The sequence below is a fragment of the Nesoenas mayeri genome, assembly GCF_963082525.1.
Source record: "Nesoenas mayeri genome assembly, chromosome: 9".
In the NCBI taxonomy this organism is placed as follows: Eukaryota; Metazoa; Chordata; class Aves; order Columbiformes; family Columbidae; genus Nesoenas; species Nesoenas mayeri.
Window position 1 is genome coordinate 526,356 of NC_137557.1, and position 20,243 is coordinate 546,598.

A 20,243-nucleotide genomic window follows, 5' to 3' on the forward strand; every position below is an offset into this window, starting at 1 on the left:
GCTGTCCCCGATGTCCCCCGTCACCAGGGACACCCCCAGGGCAGCGGCGCGTTGCCTGCGGGCGCTGTGCCGGGAGGGCTGGTGCTGGGAGCTGGGAGGAGCGCAGGCCACCCGCGTTCCCATCCCGGCTGGCTGCTCCTCCCAGCTTTGTTTGGCCAAGCTGCTCCGCGTCGCTATGCGTCACAGGTGCAGGTGCTGGGAGCTGCCAGCCGGCCAGCGCCGCGCCGAGCTGCCGGAGTGAGCTGCCGCGCTGGGCTGAGCTGCCGCGCCGAGCTGCCGCGCTGAGCTGCTGCGCTGAGCTGCCGCACTGCCGAGCGCAGCCAGGACTCGGGCTCTCCCGTGTCCCGAGCAGCCTGCGGGTGGGCAGCAAAACCAGATGGGTCAGAGAGAGGCCAAGAGCCTTGAAAAAGCCACCGGAGACTTGTGGCAGCTGGGAAGGTCCTGGAGGTCTCCGGGGATGGACAAAGTGTCCCTCGGAGGTGCTGAGGTGCTCCTGGCCTCAGGCTGCAGCTGGAGGGTCTGAGGCACTTCTGTCCCACCGCTCCAGCTCAGCCACGTCTCCTCCTGGTGAGGTTTGTCTGCGCTGGAGCTGTTTTCTGGGCATCTCTTTCAGCCGTCCTCGCCAGGGAAGATGGTGAACCTCCTGTGCGTGGTGCTGCGCTCCCTCCTGAGCTGCCTCATCCCCCCGGCCAACCTGCTGGTGATGGTGGCGGTCTGCCAGCTGCTGAGGAAGCAGCCGGGCCCCAGCTACGTCTACATCCTCAACCTGGCCACTGCCGACCTGCTGGTGGGCGTGACGTGCTTCACCGAGGTGCTGGGCGACGTCCTCCACAGTTTTGACCAGAGCAAGTCGCTGTGCCGCCTGCGCGTGGCCGTGAGCGTGACGCCTTGCATCGGCTCCATCCTGACCCTGCTCCTCATCTCCCTGGACAGGTACCTGGCGGTGATGCTGCCTCTCTCCTACCCCACCCTCCTGAAGAAAACACCCGTGGTCCTCTCCCTCGTTGCCCTCTGGACACTCTCCTTCTTTTTCGGGCACTTGCCTCTGATCCTGCCCTCTCTCCAGCGTGGCAACTACACGGGTTATTGTGGGCTCCTGTACGTGGCCAAGAGCGAGTACCTCTACGTGATCTGCTTTGGCATCTTTGCCCCGTCCCTGCTGGCGCTGCTCTGCCTGCACGTCTGGGTGGGCAGCGTTGCCTCCCTGCAGCACAGGCGGCTCTGGCGCGGCAGCGCCCGGGCACGGCCGCCCCGCCTGCGCCGCTGCAAGGCCCTGCGCACTGTGCTCATCGTCCTCGTGGGCTTCAGCCTCTCCTGGGGCCCCTACCTGGTGGGGGGCACCGTGCAGGCCGCCTGCAGCTCCTGCAACCTGGCCGGCCCGCTCGAGGACGCTTTGTTCCTGCTGGGCGAGACCAACTCCCTCATCAACCCCCTCATCTACACCCTGCACTGCAGAGACATCCGGAGCCACCTCGCAAAGCTGCTGGGGTGCAGGACCCAGGGCCAGGTGAAGCCTCCAGCCTCGAATGTGCAAACTGTTGGGAGCTGGGGTCGGAGCCAGACTGAAGGCGCCGGTTCCTGAGGGGTCTGTGCCCCAGCACCTCTGTCCACGCTGCCCACGCTGCTCCCGCAGCCGCTGAGCTCACGGGAGGGAGGCGCGGGGAGCCCGGTGCAGCAGAGCTGTCCCACCGCCAGCTGTTCCGCTGCTGCTGCCCAGAGGCTGCGGCTGGTCCGTGCTGTGCCGTGTGCGTTAACGACCGCCGGGCCCCGGCACCCACACTGACGTCGCCAAGACAGTGACCTTTGACTGGTTCGGACAATCTGGGCTTCTGTCCCTCTCTCTGCGAGGGGAACGGCTGTGTCTCGTACCCGCGGAGGCTGAGCTGCCGTCCGGTACCTGCGGAGGCTGAGCTGCTGTCCGGTACCCGCGGAGGCTGAGCTGCCGTCCGGTATCTGCGGAGGCTGAGCTGCCGTCCGGCGCTCGCGCCAGGGCAGCCCGGGTGTCCCGCTGGGGCCGCGTCCCTGCAGCCGCGCTGGCCGTGCAGAGCGCTGCCCGAGCGGGCGGCTGCTGAGCAAACACCCCCTGCCCGTGTGCCTGTCACAGGCTGTGCCTCAGCTGTGCTGTTTGTCTTTGTGCCACGTCCACGGGCTGAAACAGCCGCGAGCCGGGCCGGTTTCTGCCGGGCGATGGGAGGGAGGTTGCTTAGGAGCCATGTGCTGCCATCAGGCACGGATTTACTCTGCCTCGAGCAAAGTCCCTCTCGGTGCTGCTGTGGCCGAGACGCGCTCCAGCGTGTGCTGACAAGGAGCGGTGGCCTGGTGCCCCCTGCCTCGCCATGTGCTCCTGCTGAGCGAGAGCGCTGGGACGGGCGGCAGGAGAGGGGCCGCGCGGGTCGGCCGCGGGCTGCGCTTGCTCCATGGCGGCGTGCGCGGCTGCTGCGGCGTTGCAGCATCTCTGCCGCATTTTGCTTCACACAAACGCGCCAGTCAGACTTGAGCATTTACTATCGCCCTGACCGAGCTGCGCAGCTCATCGCTTACATCCGAAGTTGTGCACAGCTGCAAGATCTTTAAGGTCTGTGTGATAAGGTACGCTGGAGGCTTGATTTTGTCCCATTGCTCGTTAGAAGGAAAGCTTAAGCAGCCCCGCAGCCTGTCGAAGAGCCGCAGGATCCTCACCCTGAAGGCCAGCAGCAGCAGCTCGTCTTCGCCCAGCCGGGCCGGGGGAGGCGGCCGGCCTCCGTCGCCAACCTGGGGGGCGGAGGTGACCGGTGTCAGCAGAACCACAGCGTGGGATGGGGCTTCGGTCTCTGCCCAGCAGACAAACCTGCCCTGCGGCGGGATCCCATGGGGGAAGGGGCTGCTGCGCACCCTGCCCACGGGGACTGCGGCTCTCCTCCCGCCGGGGTGACCCTCGGGGCACAGCTGGGGACACCGGGGACCTGCCCGGGCGTGCTCCCCGCACTCTGCAGCCCCTCGCAGGGTGGCAGTGCTGCCGGGGCGGATGAGCGCCCGTCTGCGTGGGGCTGAGCGAGGTACACCCCTGCCGCTGGCAGCACCGTGGGGTGACGTGGGGAGCTCCCACAGCGGGATGAGTGTGCGCCCCACGACGGGAGCTTCCCGGCCGCCCCACGGCGTGGAGCTGCCTGTGTGCTTGAGAAATACCTGCACTCTGGTTCCCACGTTGAATTTTGCTTGTTGGCCCATGGCGAGGAAGGACACGGTGATCTTGTCCTGGCCCAGGATGCGCACCCCCACGTGCCGGTTCAGGGAGAGGAAGGTGGGGCTCAGCGGGACCTGGGGTCCGGGGGACGTGACGCTGCGTGGCCACGTCCACCGTCTCACCCTGCTGCCTGCGCGGTCCAGGTGCTGCCCTCCCTGCACGCTCGTGTTAACCCTGGAAGAGAGGGGAGCCAAAGCTCTGGCCCGGCGGCTCCAGGCCCCGTGTCCCTGGCTGCCCCGAGGGACGGGGCTCAGCACAGCGGGTCGGGGTGCAGCCCCCCCAGACACAGCTGAGTGTTCTTGCTCCTGTGCCGGGCCCCCGGGGCAGGGCCCACGAGCTGCTACGCTTGTCTCTTATGTTTTGAATGCTACTATTAAAAATACCCTTTTTGACCTCAGAAATCGCAAATGCGCCGTGGAGAGCAGAGCTGCTCTGAGCAGCGTGACCGTACCACACGGATCCGTGCGGGTGGTAGCAGGTACTTCTGCCGCTGGAGCTGAACACCGCTTGTATTTCACCGTTACTCGGCTTGTCTTCCTGTACTATGCAAACAAGCTGGTTTTTCTCTCGTACAACGATGATGGCCAGGTTTCCAGACGGATAGCTGTCCTCGGGTAAGGCGTTCAACCCCTCGTCTGGCTGCTCTGTTACTACAGATACTACAGACTAAATATTTCAAAGCGCTACCTTGGAATATAAAAGTTGCCGTGTTGTCCTGATGGCTGTGTTAAATGTGGAATGGGGGTGTTAAAGGTGAATGGGGGTGTTAAAGGTGAATGTGGGGAGTTAAAGGTGAATGGGACTGTGAAAGGTGGAATGGGGGGAGCTAAAGGTGAATGGGGCTGTGAAAGGTGGGATGGGGGAGTTAAAGGTGAATGGGGGTGTTAAAGGAGGAATGGAGATGTTAAAGGTGGCATGGGGGGTGTTAAAGGTGAATGGGGGTGTTAAAGGTGAATGAGGGGTTAAAGGTGAATGGGGGGTTAAAGGTGAATGGGGTGTTAGAGGCGGAAGGGGCGCGCTGCCGGCGCTCGTCCCCGCGCCGCAGTGTTCCGCGTGCGCTGGCGAAGGGCAGCGGGACGTGCAGAGTGCGGTTTTGTTGTTCATAACCGGTAAGCGAGGCGGAGCTGCTTAGGAGGTTTATTTTAGAGACGCATTCTTGGACAACGCTTACGATGGAAAGGACAAGCCCAGCAAAGCGAAGCGATCAAAGTACTCAGGCTGGGTGACAGCAGAGGGAGCGGGGACAGCGGTGACGTGCTCCTGCCCGCGGGACAGAGTCCCCAGCCCCGGGCCGGTGGTTTGTCCCCACGAAGGACAGGCCTGGGCGCTTTTGGAGCCCACTGGGCCGGCAGCACCTTTCCATGGGCAGCCAGAGCTCAAGAGTGGGTCTAACACTGGGCTGGCGCACTTAGGCTGGGTATTAAAGAGACAAGTGCCCATCCTTTATCAAAGCTGCTGGCTGATCTGAGACACTTCAGACCAAGAGCTCTGTGAGCAGTTCCACTGCTGCTTTTTTCAGGCTGAAAGCCAGTATGAGCGCTGGAGCAGGTTATTTGGTGATGAAGCAGATGAGGACACACCGACAATCAGTTACAACCCTGACTAGTGCAGGCAAATGAGCCCCATGAAGGATACAAGAGCTGCGCTGTTCCATCGGGAAGCACGGTGAGGAATTTCCCTCCATGTTTGTAGTATTTTTCCAACAGTTCGTTCTTCACCACCTAAGATTGGACAGGGGACAATGACAGGGATGAGAGCAGCCTGCACCAGCTGCCCTGCGCGGCTGCTCTGGAGCGCGGGGACATCACTGGTCACTGTCCTGCGGCAGGGACATCCCACACACGGACATCCCATGGCAGGGACATCCCACACAGGGACATCCCATGGCAGGGACATCCCACGCATGGACATCCCACGCAGGGACATCCCACGCAGGGACATCCCACACAGGGACATCCCATGGCAGGGACACCCCACACAGGGACACCTGTGCAGGGACATGCGGACTCGCCTTCCCTCCCACGAGGCTGAAGTCGCAGCAGGTGACGCTGTCGGGCTGCAGCTCCTGCGCCGGCTCGGTGGCTCCGTCGCCGGGCAGCAGCGTCCAGCCCCGCGGCGCCGGCGGCTCCTGGGACAGCAGGTAGGAGATGGAGCCATCCGGGCCCAGACCTGCGGAGCAAAGGGCTCTGAGCTGGGATGGGGCTGCGACCCGGGAGGGGAATTCCTGCCCAAAATGCTCCGTCCTGGAGTCTGTGTCGGGTATTTTCTGTGTAACAAGGACAGTCCAAAGCTGTCAGCGATCTAAGGGAACAGGATTAGGAGAGAAGATGCAGTTTTTTCAGTTATGTCTATAAACACAATTGTGTTTGCTTTTGGGGACCCACTCGCGGCTCCACGCTCTGCAAGACTGGAGAGCTGAAGTCCCTGGTGCTGCAGGAGCCTCAGTGCCCTGCCAGCCCCTGGAAACACTCCGGTTGTGTGCACCTTATTCCTCCGTTCTTAGTCAACATGCCTTTGGTTCTATAGCTGGATGCAAGGGGCTGCTCAGTCGCCCCCTGCCTGGCCAGGAATTAGTGGAGGATGCACCTGATGAGGCAAAACGTTGATCACCCACATTCTGGCAGTTCTGCCTTCCAAGGCTTTGCCAGTTTGCTTTCTCTGGGGTTAATTTCTGCGCACCCCAGCTGAAACGTTCAGCCATAAATACTGGAAGCCAGAGCAAGCAGATCCTCTCCATGCAATGGGAATGTGTTTGTTTCTTCAATGTGAGGGATTATTTAATATAGCGGTGTCTAATGGGACTGCACGCTTGACAATGAACTAACACGTCGCTGTTTAAATCCTCCTGTTCAATTAGGGAGCATGAGAGACAGGCAATTCCATTGCATTAATTGTAAGAAGCAGACAGAAACAGAGGAGGAAAGGCAAACTCACCGTCGTGCCGGCTCCCGCCGGCGCCCGCGGCCAGTGCGGCCAGCTGCCTGGCCATCCGCCGCTCCTGCTGCCTGCAAAGCCAGACGCTGCTGAGCCACCGCGCGCCTTGGGGAGCCCGGGCGCCGCAGAGCGTGCCGCAGCAACACCCCTTTCTGAACCCGCTCTTCTCTCCACGCGTATAATCGCAACAGTTAAAGGCGACAGAATATCACCAAGATAACAATACCTCAGCGAAAACAAGTTGCTCCTGTGCAGAGATTTCAGTGAACAGACTCTGCGGTTGCAACAGCATCAGCTCTGCCGGCAGCAGAGCTAAAGGGGGTAATAGATTTTGGATCAAGATTTTATGTAGAAGAGAAGGATTGCTGCCCACGGACCAGGGAAACAGCTGATCTCTGCTCTTATCTGGGTTCTGTGAACTGTCTGGCTTTGGTTTGTGCTCTGTACGGAATATGAGGTGCTCGCAGCATCGGACTGCGAAGGATCCCCAAGGAAACTAATGGTTTGCTTCCTGTGATGATTTATCACAGAATCACAGAATCGACTGGGTTGGAAAGGACCTCAGAGATCATCGAGTCCAACCCTTGGTCCAACTCTAGTCTGTTTACTAGATCATGGCACTAAGTGCCATGTCCAATCTCAGTTTAGAAACCTCCAGGGACGGCGAGTCCAGCACCTCCCTGTACAGCTGGCAAGGGAAGGGCTCAGGGGGTCCAGGTGAACGTCAACTTGTGTTGCCTAAAGCAAGTTTTTTTCTTCTTTTCATTCCCTCTCGCTGCACTTTCCTGTTCTTAACGCTTCTTTTCCCTCCCAGCAGCCCGACCCCCGCGGTCCCCGTGTCCCGTCACCTCTGGTACGCCCTGTCCTTCGACAGCCGCCTGTCGGCCTCGGTGCCGTGGGGCTCGTGGGGGGTGACAGCGCCAGGGGCGGCGTCGGGGGCGGCGGCGGCGCTGGGGACGCTGCGGGCGCGCTCGCGGCTCCTCCGCTCCACCACGATGAACTCGTAGAGGTCCCGGCTGCGCTCGCAGCAGAAGCTCTGGAAGGCAGGAGAGCGGTGCCGCGGGCGCAGCCCCCCTGGCAAACCCGCCAGGCCCACCCGGCTCACCCATTCCCGGTCCTGCGGCGCCAGGAAATCGTCTTCGAAGGCGGGGAACGGCGTCAGCGGGCTGCCGCAGAACTCGCACCGCGGGGCAGCGTCCTCCTCTGCCTGGGGACGGGAGACAGCATGAGCAGGATGGGAACACGGCGTCTCTTGGGGAAACAGGGCTCTGCTCAAAATGCGATGTTAGAAAGCGTCGAAGAGCTTTTAAACCAGGTCTGGGGCTGTGATGTCTTGGAAGGACTCAGCTCAAAACGTTAGGTTCGGGAAAACAAGAAGAAAAGTTGATGCATAGGAAATAATCAATAGAAACCTGAGAAAACCAGAATGTAGTATTTGTGAGAGGCATTGCTTCCAAGGGAAAGCTTTGGGGCATGCAGAATGCCATAGCTGAGTACATGGATGGATGCGTTAACCCTTTCACATACGTTCCTTGGGGCTTTGGAGAGAAAAAGCCCCCTGATCGTTGCACTGTTGATGATAGGAGAAATCCGCAGGGAATTCCGTGAGGAAGCAGCAGAGCTGTTGAAGGAGAGCTGGGCACGTTTGAGCAGAGCAGCAGCGAGGGCTGAGAGGTCCGTGGCTGCTGCCCTGCGCCCGCCCCTCATTTACTGTGTGCTTAGTGCTTGCCTTCCAGTCCTTGGCTGAACAGACTGATTTGAGGTGGTTGGCTTCTCTGCAGTGTGGCTCCTGGAAACACCCTTGCTCCCCACCCCACGCCCCAGACTGACTCTGATGACTTTATTCTGTGCAGGGTTCTGGGGAATTCTGTGTGCTGCTTGTGTTCTTTGACTCTATACCCAATTTTTATAGAAATGTGGTATCTCTGTTCTAGCCAAAGGGCAAAATCTTGTAGGAAATTCTGCCCGTGGGAGGCAGCGGTGGGGAGAGGAGCTGCATGGCCTCTTACTGTTCAGGTGTGCACGACAAACGTCATTGCAACAGCCTCACAGAAGGAAAAACACCTTTGTGAAGGAACGCCTGCACCAGCTTGGCAAAGAGCAGTATTTCTATTTTTCCTACATAGGAATCGCAGGAATTAAAATGGTTTTTAGGACCACATAGGCTGGAAGACCCAGCAGTGACTGACCTCAGTCCATACGCTGCCCCGCAACGACTCGGGTCTGTAGGCCAGGAGGGTCGGGAGCCCGACGGACGGGAGCGTGCGCAGCGACTTCTTGAACAGCTTCACAAACTCTTCTTTGAACTCCAAGTGGAAAACACCAAAAGCAACGTGGAGTCGTATCTTTATCAGGAGTAAAGCCGTTAAGCATCAAATGCATATGTGCAATGTGGGTGGGTCCTTACCTCCATCGCACACAGAACATCTAAGCTGCTGAACTCTTCTGACAGGGCTGCGAGTGACAGCAATAACGAGAATTACTGAACAGCAGTGCTGTGTTCTCGGACACATTTTCTCTTTGTTTGCCAGCACAGCAGCCTTTCCCCACCGAGCCCATGGCCGCCCGAGACCCCCTCGCCAGACCCCTCGCGCTCAGGAGGCGGCGCTGGGTCCGCACGGAGCCTTCGCAAAGCCCGTGGGACGGGAACTGGGCGCTGTCGCTGGGTCGGGGCTTTACAAAACCAGCGCCCTGAAGTCACGGAGGCAGCTTATTGCTTGGGGACAGTGACTCGCAGCACTGATCTGATACTGCATTATCCTCAAAGGCATTTCCAGCCTCTCATCCTATGAAGAAAGAGCTGTTGAGACGATGGGAGTTTTTTCTCATTGCCAAGTGCAGTCCATGCTGTGTGAGTGCAAGGGAGGGCTGTTTTGGCCTTTGGGGTGAGAGGACCCAGAGGTTTGTTTAGAAGCGGCTGTGCAGAGAGGTTAACGAGGGTGGTGGGGGCTCTCTCGGAAATTGCAAACCCATGTATGTGCTAGGAAAGGGGTGCAAGGCAGCCTGAGTGAAAGACAATACAAGTGAGCAAGCTCTTTCTCGACCAAAGCTGTTTCTTACATGATATTCCACAGGTGTGCTCCCGAAGCCAGCTCGCTTCTGTCTGCATTGACACCGAAACTCCCGGCAGCTCCTGCATCGCTGCGGGTTCTGCGCTGCCCAGCGTGTCCATTTCCCTTCATTTAAGACACAAACCCACCCATTAGTCGTATGCAATGACCTCAAAGCAGCTGCCCTTGACAATTATACTAATAAAAGAGACTTTTCAAAGTATATTAAATTAAAAATCCAAACACTTTAGGTACAGTAGGTGGGGCTTCACCGCTGTTGTGCTGCAGTGGCTGAAGGTCCCGCTGCATCCTCCTGTCTGATGCTGGAAAAGGTGCCTTTGGGTCGGGCAGCCGCAGCCCTCACCCTGGGTCACCCTCCCCTTTCCCTCCCGTGATTTTGGGGAGCTGGGTCGGGACGTCTGATGCCCGGAGTGGAGCTGCTGCCGGATCTCCCTCATTCTGGGGGTCTCCCTCATCCCAGGATGTCCCTCATTCCGGGTCTCCCTCATCCCGGGGGTCTCCTCATCCCGGGATGTCCCTCATCCCGGGAATCTCATCCCGTGTCTCCCCGCAGCCGCCGCTTCCGCCCCGTCCGGAGTCCCGGAGCCGGGGTCGCGGCAGCGCGGGGAGAGGTGCGGGGGTAACCGCGCTGTCCCGCCCGGCCCGGCCCGGCCCCTCCCGTCCCCGTCCCCGTCCCCGCGGGCGCCGGCAGCCGCACGGCCCCGCTCCGTCCCCACCGCTCCGCCGCGTCCATGGCTCGGTCCGGCCCGGCCGTGCCGCTGGTGCGCGTCGTCTCCGGGGCAACGCGGCGGGGGCGGGCGGGGCGGGGCCGGGCGGACAGCGGCTGCTCGGCGCCGGCGGGAGGAGCGCGGGGCCGGGTCCGCCTGCCCCGCAGGCACCGCGCACGGCCGGGCTGCGGGACAACGCGGCTCCTTGCGTGCCCGCTCTGTGTGCGGCAGGGCAGCGGCCGCGGGGGAAAGCCCGGGCCGGGGCGGGAGCGGAAGGTGCCCGGAGCCGCAGCGCCCGGTAACGGAGCCTCTGGAGCCGCCGAGCCCCGCTGGGTGTCCGTCCCCGCGGTCCGCACTCCTGCCGGGCTGACCTGCGGCGGGAAGCGGGGGCTGCACTGAGGTGACACTGGTGACAAACGCCGCTGGTGACCTGCTCCGCCGTGGGCTGCGCCTGGACCGCCTGCCGTGCGGAGCCCCGACACCCGTGTCCCGTCCCTGTTACATGTCCCGGGGTCTCTCGTAGGACCCGGAGCGGGTGAATCCCTCCAGGGAACGTGCACCCACAGCTTGGAGAGCAAAAGAAGCAGTTTTCTGCAGGTACGTGGTGTGTGAACAAACACAGGCTAAAGATTCACCTTAGGACAATGCATATGTGCTACATTATCTGGACTTTGAGTAAGAATTTGCAGCTGTATTACAAGCACCTGAGTTCTACAACAAATCAGTGAGTCTGACTCTTTTTTGAAGGGGAAGGAGCGTGGTGCGGCGTGGGCAGTGGTGTCAGCGCAGCCCTGGATGTGCTGCTCGGCTGGTGCTGGGGGTCATTTCCATGGCCAAATGGGGCAGATTGTGGTATTGCACAGCCCTGGGGTGTCACCGCCCCACTCACCTGCTTCAGCCCCGGCGGAGCAGTGTCTGCGTTGCAGGCATGCCGCTGGCTGCGGCACGGTGCTGTGGCACGGGTGGAGGTGTCTGTCTGTCCCAGCTGCACAGCTGGACGCCGGCACAGCCACAGGCAGCCAACCGAGTTGTGCTGTACTTTGTGATAAACTCATCAGCCCCTACAAGTTCCTTGTGTTTAAAGTGGAAACTGTTTATAGGGAGAACACGTGGTCACTCGTACCTGCTCCTGCAGCCAGCGCAGTGTGGGCACGGCCGAGGGGCCGCTCTGCAGCGCGGTGTGTGCAGGGCAGCGGTTTGTTCTGTGCCCGCTCTGCCCCCAGGCAGCGCTTCCCCTCACAGTCAGCTCGCTTTGCTGGTGGTCGGGAGTTTGGTTGGGGCAACCGGGCTGGCCTCAATAACTTTTGTTCTCAATATTTTGAGGAGCTTCCATTCACTTCTGACGCGCTGCCCCTCCCCTGCGAGGTGCCGGTACCCGCAGCCTCTCGCGCCCGCGGACGTCGCCCTGGGATGTTGTACCAGCCGTGCTGGGAACAGAACCTGGAACGCTTTGATCCAGCGCTGGAACGAACGTCACCTGCTCGCCCACTGATCTGAAGAGGAAACACATCACTTGTGGCAGTACCAGCTGAGGTATTCCTTATCTTAAATTGTTTCAGTCAGAAAAGACACCAGGTGGTTTGGGTGTTGGTTGGTTCGTTGGTTTCGTTTTGTTTGTTTTTGTTCTGCTGTGAGATACAACAAAAGTTTGCTATTTCTTCGGAACTGAATGGTGTGGAAATGAATTAATAAGTGTTAACTTATCTAATGTGGTTTATAAGCAGCACTGGAGTAATTAATTACATTAATCTTGCTCTGATCAAAGACACACTTCAGAGTTTTGTTTTACACACTAAAGTTCTCATGTCCCAACTGTCAGAAAGAAAAACTATCTTCCGCTAGAAATGTTGCTGAAATACAGGGAAAATGACTGAAATCTTTAGGAGTGCTTGCTTCCCAAGCACGGGCTTTAACGCCTGCCGGAGCCAGAGCGCGACTCCGATCCTGCCTGAGTGTCGGCTGATGCTGCCGAGTTCTGCCAGCACAACCTACATGAGATCAAATGTAGTGTCTTTATGGGAACTGGATATGAAAGGATTAGAGTAATTCCTTGGGAGGTATTTTTCCATGGTCATTTCCAGATTCTCAGGGCAGGACAAGCTTCCCTTCACTGGCACGGTCCTTGTCACCCTGCTGCGCGCTTTCCTGGCCCTGCTGCCAGGCGCTGCGTGCAGTCTGCACAGGACTGCCCCAGCTCCAAAGAGCTCCTCCCTGCAGGGATGCGGCCAGGGCTGGCGTTTCTCACCGTAGTGTATTGCTCACACCAAGCTGCGTCTGCCACTGTACATGTCGTTTTCCGCTATTGTGAGGCTTCCCACCACTGAATAACTCAGCGGATTGTATCACCTCACAACTCATTGCCTCTTCCAAATGGCAAACAGCTTAATATTCAGCAAAGCTGTATGTGGAGCTGGTATTTCTCTGGAGTGATTCGGACAGAAGGTTCTGGTCGCAGTGGGGGAGCCGCAGGCAGGTTCAGCCTCAGTGACAAGACCGTGATTTCAGTGTGTGCGAATCGGGCTGTCACTGCTGCCAGGGACTCACATCCCCACGCGCTTCTCCTGCTTGTGCTGTGGGGTGGCAGCAGGGCTGGGGGACAGCGGGGACCAGCACCCCATCCGGCTGATCGCCGGGACCAGCCCGGCTGAACGTGCAGTCACCAGGAAACAGCAGCTGTTGCCACGCACACGCATGGTAGCACAGCACGCTATGCACTGTAGTTTTTGCAAAATATTTATTACAAAATAAAAGTAAATATGGCAACAAAACTTAAATAGCAAATGACACGACATTGGCCATAAAGCTCTTGCTATATTATTAGTCTCTTACAATAGTCAAGTATGTCTCCAGGGGAAGCTGTGTACAGACAGCTGGAGGCTGTTTCTACGATGGGCTCTGGCTGTTTGGGACAGTCGGATGTGTGTCTGTGTGCCTCCTGCTCTCACCCGCACCCATGGCCGGTGGTTGTGCCGTGTGCCGGGCTCACCGGCCCCCGAGCGCACAGGAGCCGGTGACCCCAGCGCCCCAGCCCCTCCTGCCTTCCTTATTTTAAATACACAGCAAAGTGATTCAATGCCCATCCCTTTTTAATAAGGTAGCAATAAATGGAGTATCAACAATGAAATACCTATTGTTTGCCTATGAGCCGCAACTCCTCTCGTGGGAGGCTGCTTGGCTTTCTTTCCTCTCCTGCCCACTAAACTGTTACTAAAGCTCAGCAGAGCGAGCCAGGCTGTGTCCCTGCTGCAAAGGGCTTTTAGGTGCGGTCCAAACAGGAATGCAGTCCTTCAAGTCTCTTAAGCCACATGTCTAATGGAAGCACTCTTTAAATAAAATAGAATTAAATTAAAAAAGGTGACTGAGTGTGTGGAATCTTTCTAAGGCACCCGAGAATTTAAAAAGACCTTTTCCCACTCGTACTACTGACAGGGCACTCTCGTTCCTCTTCTCTCCAAAGTCAGAGATGTTGGCCAGTTAGGAACCTTAGCATGCATGATGACGTAGTTGAATATCGTTAAAAACCAAAGAAACAGAACAAAAAGAAGACCCTTGGTGAGTGTAAAGCGCTATGTCCAGACAGCCTAGGCTTCGCAAGCTATGCAGACGCATCACGGACAGCACGTAGAAATAGTCACGTTAATGCCGAGGTTCCCGTTGTCAGCGAAGAGGTGCGCGATGGCCGTGTCGAAGACGAGGCAGTCGCTGTTGCGAATGGCCGCGTTCACGCCGTCGTGGATGGAGCGCGGCGTGGCCTCCCACGTCAGCCGGCGCCGGTTGCCGTTCAGCTCCAGCCTGTACACAAAGTTCTCCGCTTGCTTGCGGGTGCCAATGAGCAGCACGATGGCAAAAAACTGCTGGTGACCTTCATACTTCTCCTGTTTCTCCAGCACCAGCATGAAGTGGTGACCGAAGCACGACTGCATCATCACCCAGTCCACCGCGCCCGGGAGGTTAATGTCTGTGGCCAGAAAGACGATGTCCTCTCCCTGCAGCGTGGTGATGCTCTTGTGGGCGTGCATCAGGTGGGACATCACGGCCTCCAGGGACCCCTGCCACTTACAGGAGGCGCCCGGGCAGGGGCAGGAGTAGGGACGGTACTCGCAGATGACTTCGTGCTCTGGCTTTTCTGTGTGGTGGAGCGTCAGCGAGCAGCCCGTCGTGGCGTACTGCAAAACACCAAAGAAAGCCGTCAGCAAAGCGCCAGCGCGAGCCGTCGCTGCTCCACCTGCCAGCTGGGAGCACTGGTGCTCAGAACGCCTGTTCCCATCGCACAGTTTACATTAGATACTGCGATTCAGCCCTGGATCCAGAGCCGAGCTTTATTTATCTGTGCTTCCACTTAAAAATGGATGATCCTTGTCTTTTGTGGTTGGTGATTTTCTAATGTGAGCACTTAGATAAAATGGACTGTAAGGCTCCGTTGTAGTTAGATCTGCTGTTGTAGTTAGATCTGACTGGTCCAGATCAGCTGAAGTGGTCCTGGTTTGGATTTTTCTTTTCTTTAAAAAGAACAAAGGATTCTTGTTTCAGCAAACAGCTACTAGAGTGAAGTATTTTTAATAGATGTACCTTATTACCATCTGTAGGAGAACAGCATCTGCCTGAACATCGCCACCAAGAATAGATGGACAATGACCTGGAGAGCGGCCTGAGGAGAAGCATTGTGCTGCACAGGCCTCTCCAGCCCGGGGGCTACGGTGACAATGGCTGCTGTGCGGACTCGGACTTCGCCTGCCGCCTCAGCCAAATGTGCCCGCGCATCCTGGAGGGATCGTGTTACACGGGTCTGTCCGACCCCGGACAAGAGCTGCTGTCCAGAAGGTGGATTTGCACCTGCTGCTCCAGCCAAACTTGCCCTCTCCCTCCTCCCTGGTACTAAGGCCAACGAAGAGGAGCATGTGCAGAGGCATGCCGAGGGTCTTGAGGTCACCCAGCCGACCAGAAAGAGACCCCCGAACGCGAGGCCACGCAGGCACAGACGGGCTCTGGCAGGCAAAGCAGAGATTCTTTGAGCCCACACAGTTAAGCCTGGATTGCGAAACAAAGGTGGAGACCGGGCTCAACCCATGGGAGATACCGGCACCACTAACACCATCACGCGGGTTCCACCGTGCCTGCGTGGCTGCTCACGGACACTGTGACACCAGGTCCTTGAGGACGGATACAACCAAGGTATAAATTATTATTTCTGGGCTAATATGTGAGCAAGAAGTTTCAGCTCCAAGGGTTAAATGCCCAAGATGCAAATCACCCATGCCACAAACACGAGGAATACTGGGACAGAAACTCGACCTCCTGCTTCCAGAGGAGCTTGTTGTATAAGCTGTAAGGAGTTAACGTGAGCCATCACTTACTGTGTCCATCCCTGCTGGTTAATCCTCTGCTAATGCTTTATTGCAGGTGCTGCTGTGGAACAAGCATCTCCTGGCAAAGGAGCCGCTGTGCCGGGCAGTGACCCAGGTCGGCGTGCACTTTACCCCGGGGGCTTTCCCACCTTCACACCCCCGCTAACGCCTCCGTCACTCACAGTCTAACCTCGCTCACAAAATTAGGAAGGATATACAGGCTGCTGGTTGGGCGAAACCAGCTGCTGCGTGACAGCCACCAGTGGTGGCTACAGAACTGAGAGCCTAAGAACAAGAGAAGTGAATAGTGGTGGCTCTGCCCTGCGCTGCGAGAAGCACCTGCTTTTGTGCCCTCCCAGACGCACGGCTGCGCGTTTCCTTTGCCGAGCAGCCCTACCAGCGGTGGGAGACCGTGAACAGCAAAAGCTGACTTGCCGTCTTCATGGCAAACGTCACTGATCTTCGCCGTGCCCCCAGAAGCCGCTCCAGCTCCCCCTGCACACGGGCTTTACGGGGCCTTGGAGCTACTTGGCCTGTGCACCTTGTGCACTTGTGCCGTGGGACGGGGAGCCAGGGCAGCAAACGGCGTTAATGGTGAACGCCCGAAACTCCTGCCTGCCAGGACTGTTTGCTGCTTTTTCATTGCCCTTCTCATTATTACTAGTATTCCATGCTGGGAAGGATTATGTACGTGTTTTCATAGTCGCTTGTTCAGCACTGCGTTCTCTTTCCTCAGAGGAAAGGGTCAGATCGGAGCTCATCGCCACATACATCACTTAGCATGCCGTGTTTTTGCCACATATGTCACTTTGCATGTGCTGCTCTGAACTCATTTTGACAGGACAGCTTTCTGAGCGTCCCAAAGCATATGGAAAACATCGGTTAAGCTTGAAGTGCTGAACAGAGGCAGGCTGGTATAACCAAGCCCGTAAAAAAAGGCAGGGACACAGGGCTACAGTAACTTGTGTGAGGCCACAAGGGAAATGAGGAGCAGAGCAGGGACCGGGCTGCCAGCTCCTGTACGTGTCCGCAACCGCCAGGGACCCTCGGGCTCCTGCCTCCTCCAGCACTTTGGAACATCTCTGTCTGTGCTGTTAAGATCCCTCCAGCCCATCATGGTTTCCCCTGGACCGACGGGGCGCAGCAGCAGCGCTCGGAGGACACGGGTCTGCCTGCCTCCTACCGCCTGTCTACAAAAATTAAAGCAAGCCATTATTTGGTATGATTTAAGACTTCTCAGTTTATGTACAGTCTCACTATGATTTCTGCTTCTTAACTTCCAGATGTTGGTTGTGAGGTGCAGAGAGACTTTCATTGTTTTCTGCAAAGCACGGTGTGAGTACAGTACAATGCGTTTACTGGTTTTGCTTTTCTTCCAAAGCACCAGAAGCCCCCGGGAACTCGGACACGCGGTGGTGTCCCCAGTTAGAGATGGCCGTGCTAAACGATCCTGGAAGACCCTTCATGCGAGGTCCCTGTCCTGGCTCCCAGGACCATCACCGCTCCTTGGACGGCAGGTGAGAAACGGCTTTCAAGCCCCTGAAAACCAAGCCCTGTGTACTTAATTTTTTTTTTTTTAAGGTATGTAATAACTAGAAAAGTAATTTCCTGTATTACAAGTAAAACTTACTGTGAGGTTGAATTAATCACAGCACTGAGAATGCACCGGTGTACCTATGCAGAAGTTTAAGACAGAGCAGGGGGATGGCGATGGGGGTGGCCCGGCATTCCCCCCCCGGCCACCTCCCCGGAGAAGCCCCTTACCTTGCAGGGGAAGAGCACGGCCGAGGCCACCTTCTCCATGGCCAGGTTGCGGATGCTGGGGGTGAGGGAGCCCCGGCAGGTCGGGCACAGGCTCAGCTTCTGCCGGCATTGGTTGCAGACCAGGTGCCCGGCCTGGCACTGCAGGATGGGCGGCAGCACATAGTCGAAGCACACGGGGCACTCGAACAGCGAGGTCAGTTCGTGGTGCTGCTGCTGCGGCGGCGGCGGCGGCGGCGCGGGAGGCGGGGATGCCCCGCCGGGGCCCGGCAGGACGGCGGCGGGCACGGCGGGGGAGGCGGCGTGCGGCTGCTTGCCGCAGGGCTTGCTAGCGCCGGGGCCGGCGGAGGACGGGCGGCTCATCGCGCCGCGCCGCCGCCAGCACCATCGGGACGGACGGGCGGACGGGGAGGCGGCACCGGCCCGGCGGCGGCTGCGCGCGGCCTCCGCCCCGCTCCCGGCATGCTCCGGGGGGCGGCGCCGCGGCGGGGGCGCGGAGCGGGGCGGGCCGTGCGGGGCGGGGGCGCGGGAGGGTGCCCGGCGGGCCGAGCGCTGCGGGGGCACCGGCCGCCAGCGCCGGGGCGCAGTTCAGCACCCGGCGCTCTCGGCGGGGATCGAGGCAGCCCCGGCGCTGCCGGCCGGCGTTGGTTCAGCCCGCGTCGGTCTGTCCCCACATCCCTCTAGCGACAGGGACGCGCCGGCGGAGCGCGGGGTTGTCCTGCCGGGGTGTCCCGTGCCCCGCCCCGTTCGCGGGGCTCCGTGTCGCCGCCGCGGGCAGTGACAGCGGTGACCGGCGGGGCTGAACCCGCTGTTTGAATTGAGACACCCCAGGCCAGGCTGGACGGGGCTCTGAGCAGCCTGGTCTGGGTGAACACGTCCCTGCTCATGGCAGGGGTGGCACTGGGGGAGCTGGGAAGGTCCCTTCAGCTCAGACCATCCCGTGATTCTGTGATTTCAGGGAATAACAGCATCCTCGCATCTCCGTGGGATGCGTGAGGTCTTGCAAGGTTCATTTGTCTTCTGCAGAGTTTTCCGGAGCAGAAGTGAAAATCCGCAGCTGCTGATGCTGTCACGGGGCAGAGCTTTCTGGGGTGCGGGAGCTGGGGGGGTTTCAGACAAGTTTGACAGATGGCCAGATTGTGTCATTGTTGCTTTTTATTTTTCAAGCATCCAGAAGCATGATGTTACCTTGCAGAAAGGAGCAAGGGCTTAGTTCTCATCGAGGGAATTTAACAGTTTAAATTTAGCCCCGTGCTGCAAGAAGGTTGTGAAAAGGCGTGAGGACGTGGGGGCAGAAGGAGGAACGCCCATGGGTGGATGATCCTGCGGCCGGGGCAGCGTGGTTTCTCTTCTTTTTTCTGTCTTTAGCAGTCAGACCGGCATTTCCTGAACCCGGATCTGTGAGCGGGACGGGGAGCAGTGGGTGTGGGTGAGCAGGGGTGTCAGATGGAGCTCTGGGGGCGATGGTGTGGCTGCAGGGACTGGGGACCCCGTTCCTGACCCCCTTCCCCCACCTGTGCTGGTGGCCACAGTGGCTGGTGTGGTCATGGCAGGAGAAGGGTGGCACGGACCGGGCGGCCCTGGGGCCCCTCTCTGCGCTGCCACCTCGCTGTGGAAAACAGCGCTAGAAGGCCAGTTTTTGCACCCTTTTATCTCCATAGGAACCCCTTCAGCTATTACATGGCACACGTAACCTCGCAAAGTACCGCGTCGCGCCGGGTGACCAAGCTTTGTTAGCATTTCCTGCACAGTTTCATGCATTCATTATTAATTCATTATTTGCATAAGTGTGTGCTGGTATTTCCCAGTTCAAACGAGTGCTGCCTTGCTGTGCCTCGTTGCAAGGCCCCTACCTTAGCGTGGGCTCTTCTCCCCCGCCTTGTCCCGGCTCCGAGGCGTGGGCAGCCCCGGCTGCTCTGGTGGGCAGCGTGGCCTCCTCGGTATGGCAGCAGGTTCTGGGGGGACACAGGGTGCCCCCTGCCCCTGCCAGCACCCTCTGGCTCTGCCATGGCCGGCACTGGGGCTGCCGTCTCGCCAATGCCCCCTGGTTTCGGGTGCTCGCAGCGCAGCCCCACCTCCTGTGTGGTGCCTGGGCAGCGGGGACACGCCTGTCACGGTGTCACCGGGGCTGCAGGCACCCAGGGACTGCAGTGCTGCAGCTGACCCTCAGCTCTGGATTGAGCAGAAGCTGAAGAAGGGGGACAACGACCAGTGCAGCCCCCATGTTCACTTGCTGACCCGCAGGCTCCTCGTCCCAGCTGGGCTGAATCTCAGGCTGCTTGCGACCACTTCTTTTTTTGTTGTTGTTGCTTAATTCAAATCATTTAAAGCGGAGTTATGGATCGGTTGCAGAAAGGTTTATTGTTCTCAGTACAGTTGTCGTTAGCAACACACATTTTGGTATGACTAACAGGTCTTTTTTGGGTGGTGTCTATAAAAAAGGAAGTGGAAAGTGGTTAATGTGAGTGAACAGTGATGTGCCTGCCCGTGCTTGATTTTCCTCTGTATATTTCCTCCATGCAGTAATTAATAAGATGACCCTTGCCATCAAACTAGTTGAACCTTGTCAAACCATGTTTAACTGTTTAATTCTATCTAATTAATTAAACTCCGTCAAATTATTATTTTACCTCGATAAAACATATTGCTGCTTCTCTCTTTTGAGTGAGGTGCACGCCACTCCTCTGCAGCAGTCGCACACACTGGATTAAATAAATGAGGCGCACGCAGTATTGTCAGCTCTTAATATTGATTTCACTTCCACTGCACTCTTAAGAGACACCTGGATTTCTTTAGCATCTCCCCTGGCATGGGAGGAAAGCAAACTGCTGCCCCCTTTTCTGCCGGCTGTCCTGGGACAGCAGAACCTGCGTCCTGCCAGCTGGGAAGATGTGCAGCGAGGCAGCGAGGCAGCGGCTGCTCCTCCCTGGCGCGGGCTTCCCAGTGTGAGCAGCGCCTCCGAGCAGCACGGCCCCCCCAGTGCGAGCAGCGCCTCCGAGCAGCACGGCCCCCCCAGTGCGAGCAGCGCCTCCGAGCAGCACGGCCCCCCCAGTGCGAGCAGCGCCTCCGAGCAGCACGGCCCTCGGTGCTCCAGACGCTGTTTTGCTGATGAAACTGGCGTGAGTGGGAGATGCAGGGACTGCTCAGAAGAAGGGGTTATTCTCCTTGGACCCCTCAGAAGAAGATATCAGTCCCATTGGAC

At 58.5% G+C, this 20,243-nt stretch overlaps 2 protein-coding genes and 1 pseudogene across 3 annotated transcripts; 1 reads left to right on the forward strand and 2 right to left on the reverse strand.

Moving 5' to 3' along the window:
- Positions 1-631: 631 nt before the first annotated feature.
- LOC308043511 (glucose-dependent insulinotropic receptor-like) lies at positions 632-1,754 on the forward strand (annotated as a pseudogene). Its single transcript has one exon. The product of its transcript is annotated as a glucose-dependent insulinotropic receptor-like (transcript).
- A 733-nt stretch (positions 1,755-2,487) lies between these two features.
- ERICH6 (glutamate rich 6) lies at positions 2,488-9,961 on the reverse strand (the record flags this gene model as incomplete). The annotated part of the gene is made up of 11 exons (XM_080349669.1): positions 2,488-2,751; positions 3,166-3,397; positions 3,675-3,827; positions 4,859-4,944; positions 5,235-5,392; positions 6,158-6,228; positions 7,006-7,364; positions 8,347-8,463; positions 8,565-8,611; positions 9,218-9,333; positions 9,945-9,961. 11 exons carry the CDS (start codon positions 9,959-9,961, stop codon positions 2,488-2,490), a joined length of 1,620 nt encoding a protein of 539 aa, XP_080205795.1.
- Positions 9,962-12,761: 2,800 nt separating this feature from the next.
- Positions 12,762-17,404, reverse strand: SIAH2 (siah E3 ubiquitin protein ligase 2; the record flags this gene model as incomplete). Its single annotated transcript, XM_080349356.1, has 2 exons — positions 12,762-14,101; positions 17,045-17,404. The coding sequence occupies 2 exons, from the start codon at positions 17,402-17,404 to the stop codon at positions 13,544-13,546; spliced, it is 918 nt and encodes a 305-aa protein (XP_080205482.1). The 3' UTR covers positions 12,762-13,543.
- Between the last annotated feature and the right edge of the window lie 2,839 nt (positions 17,405-20,243).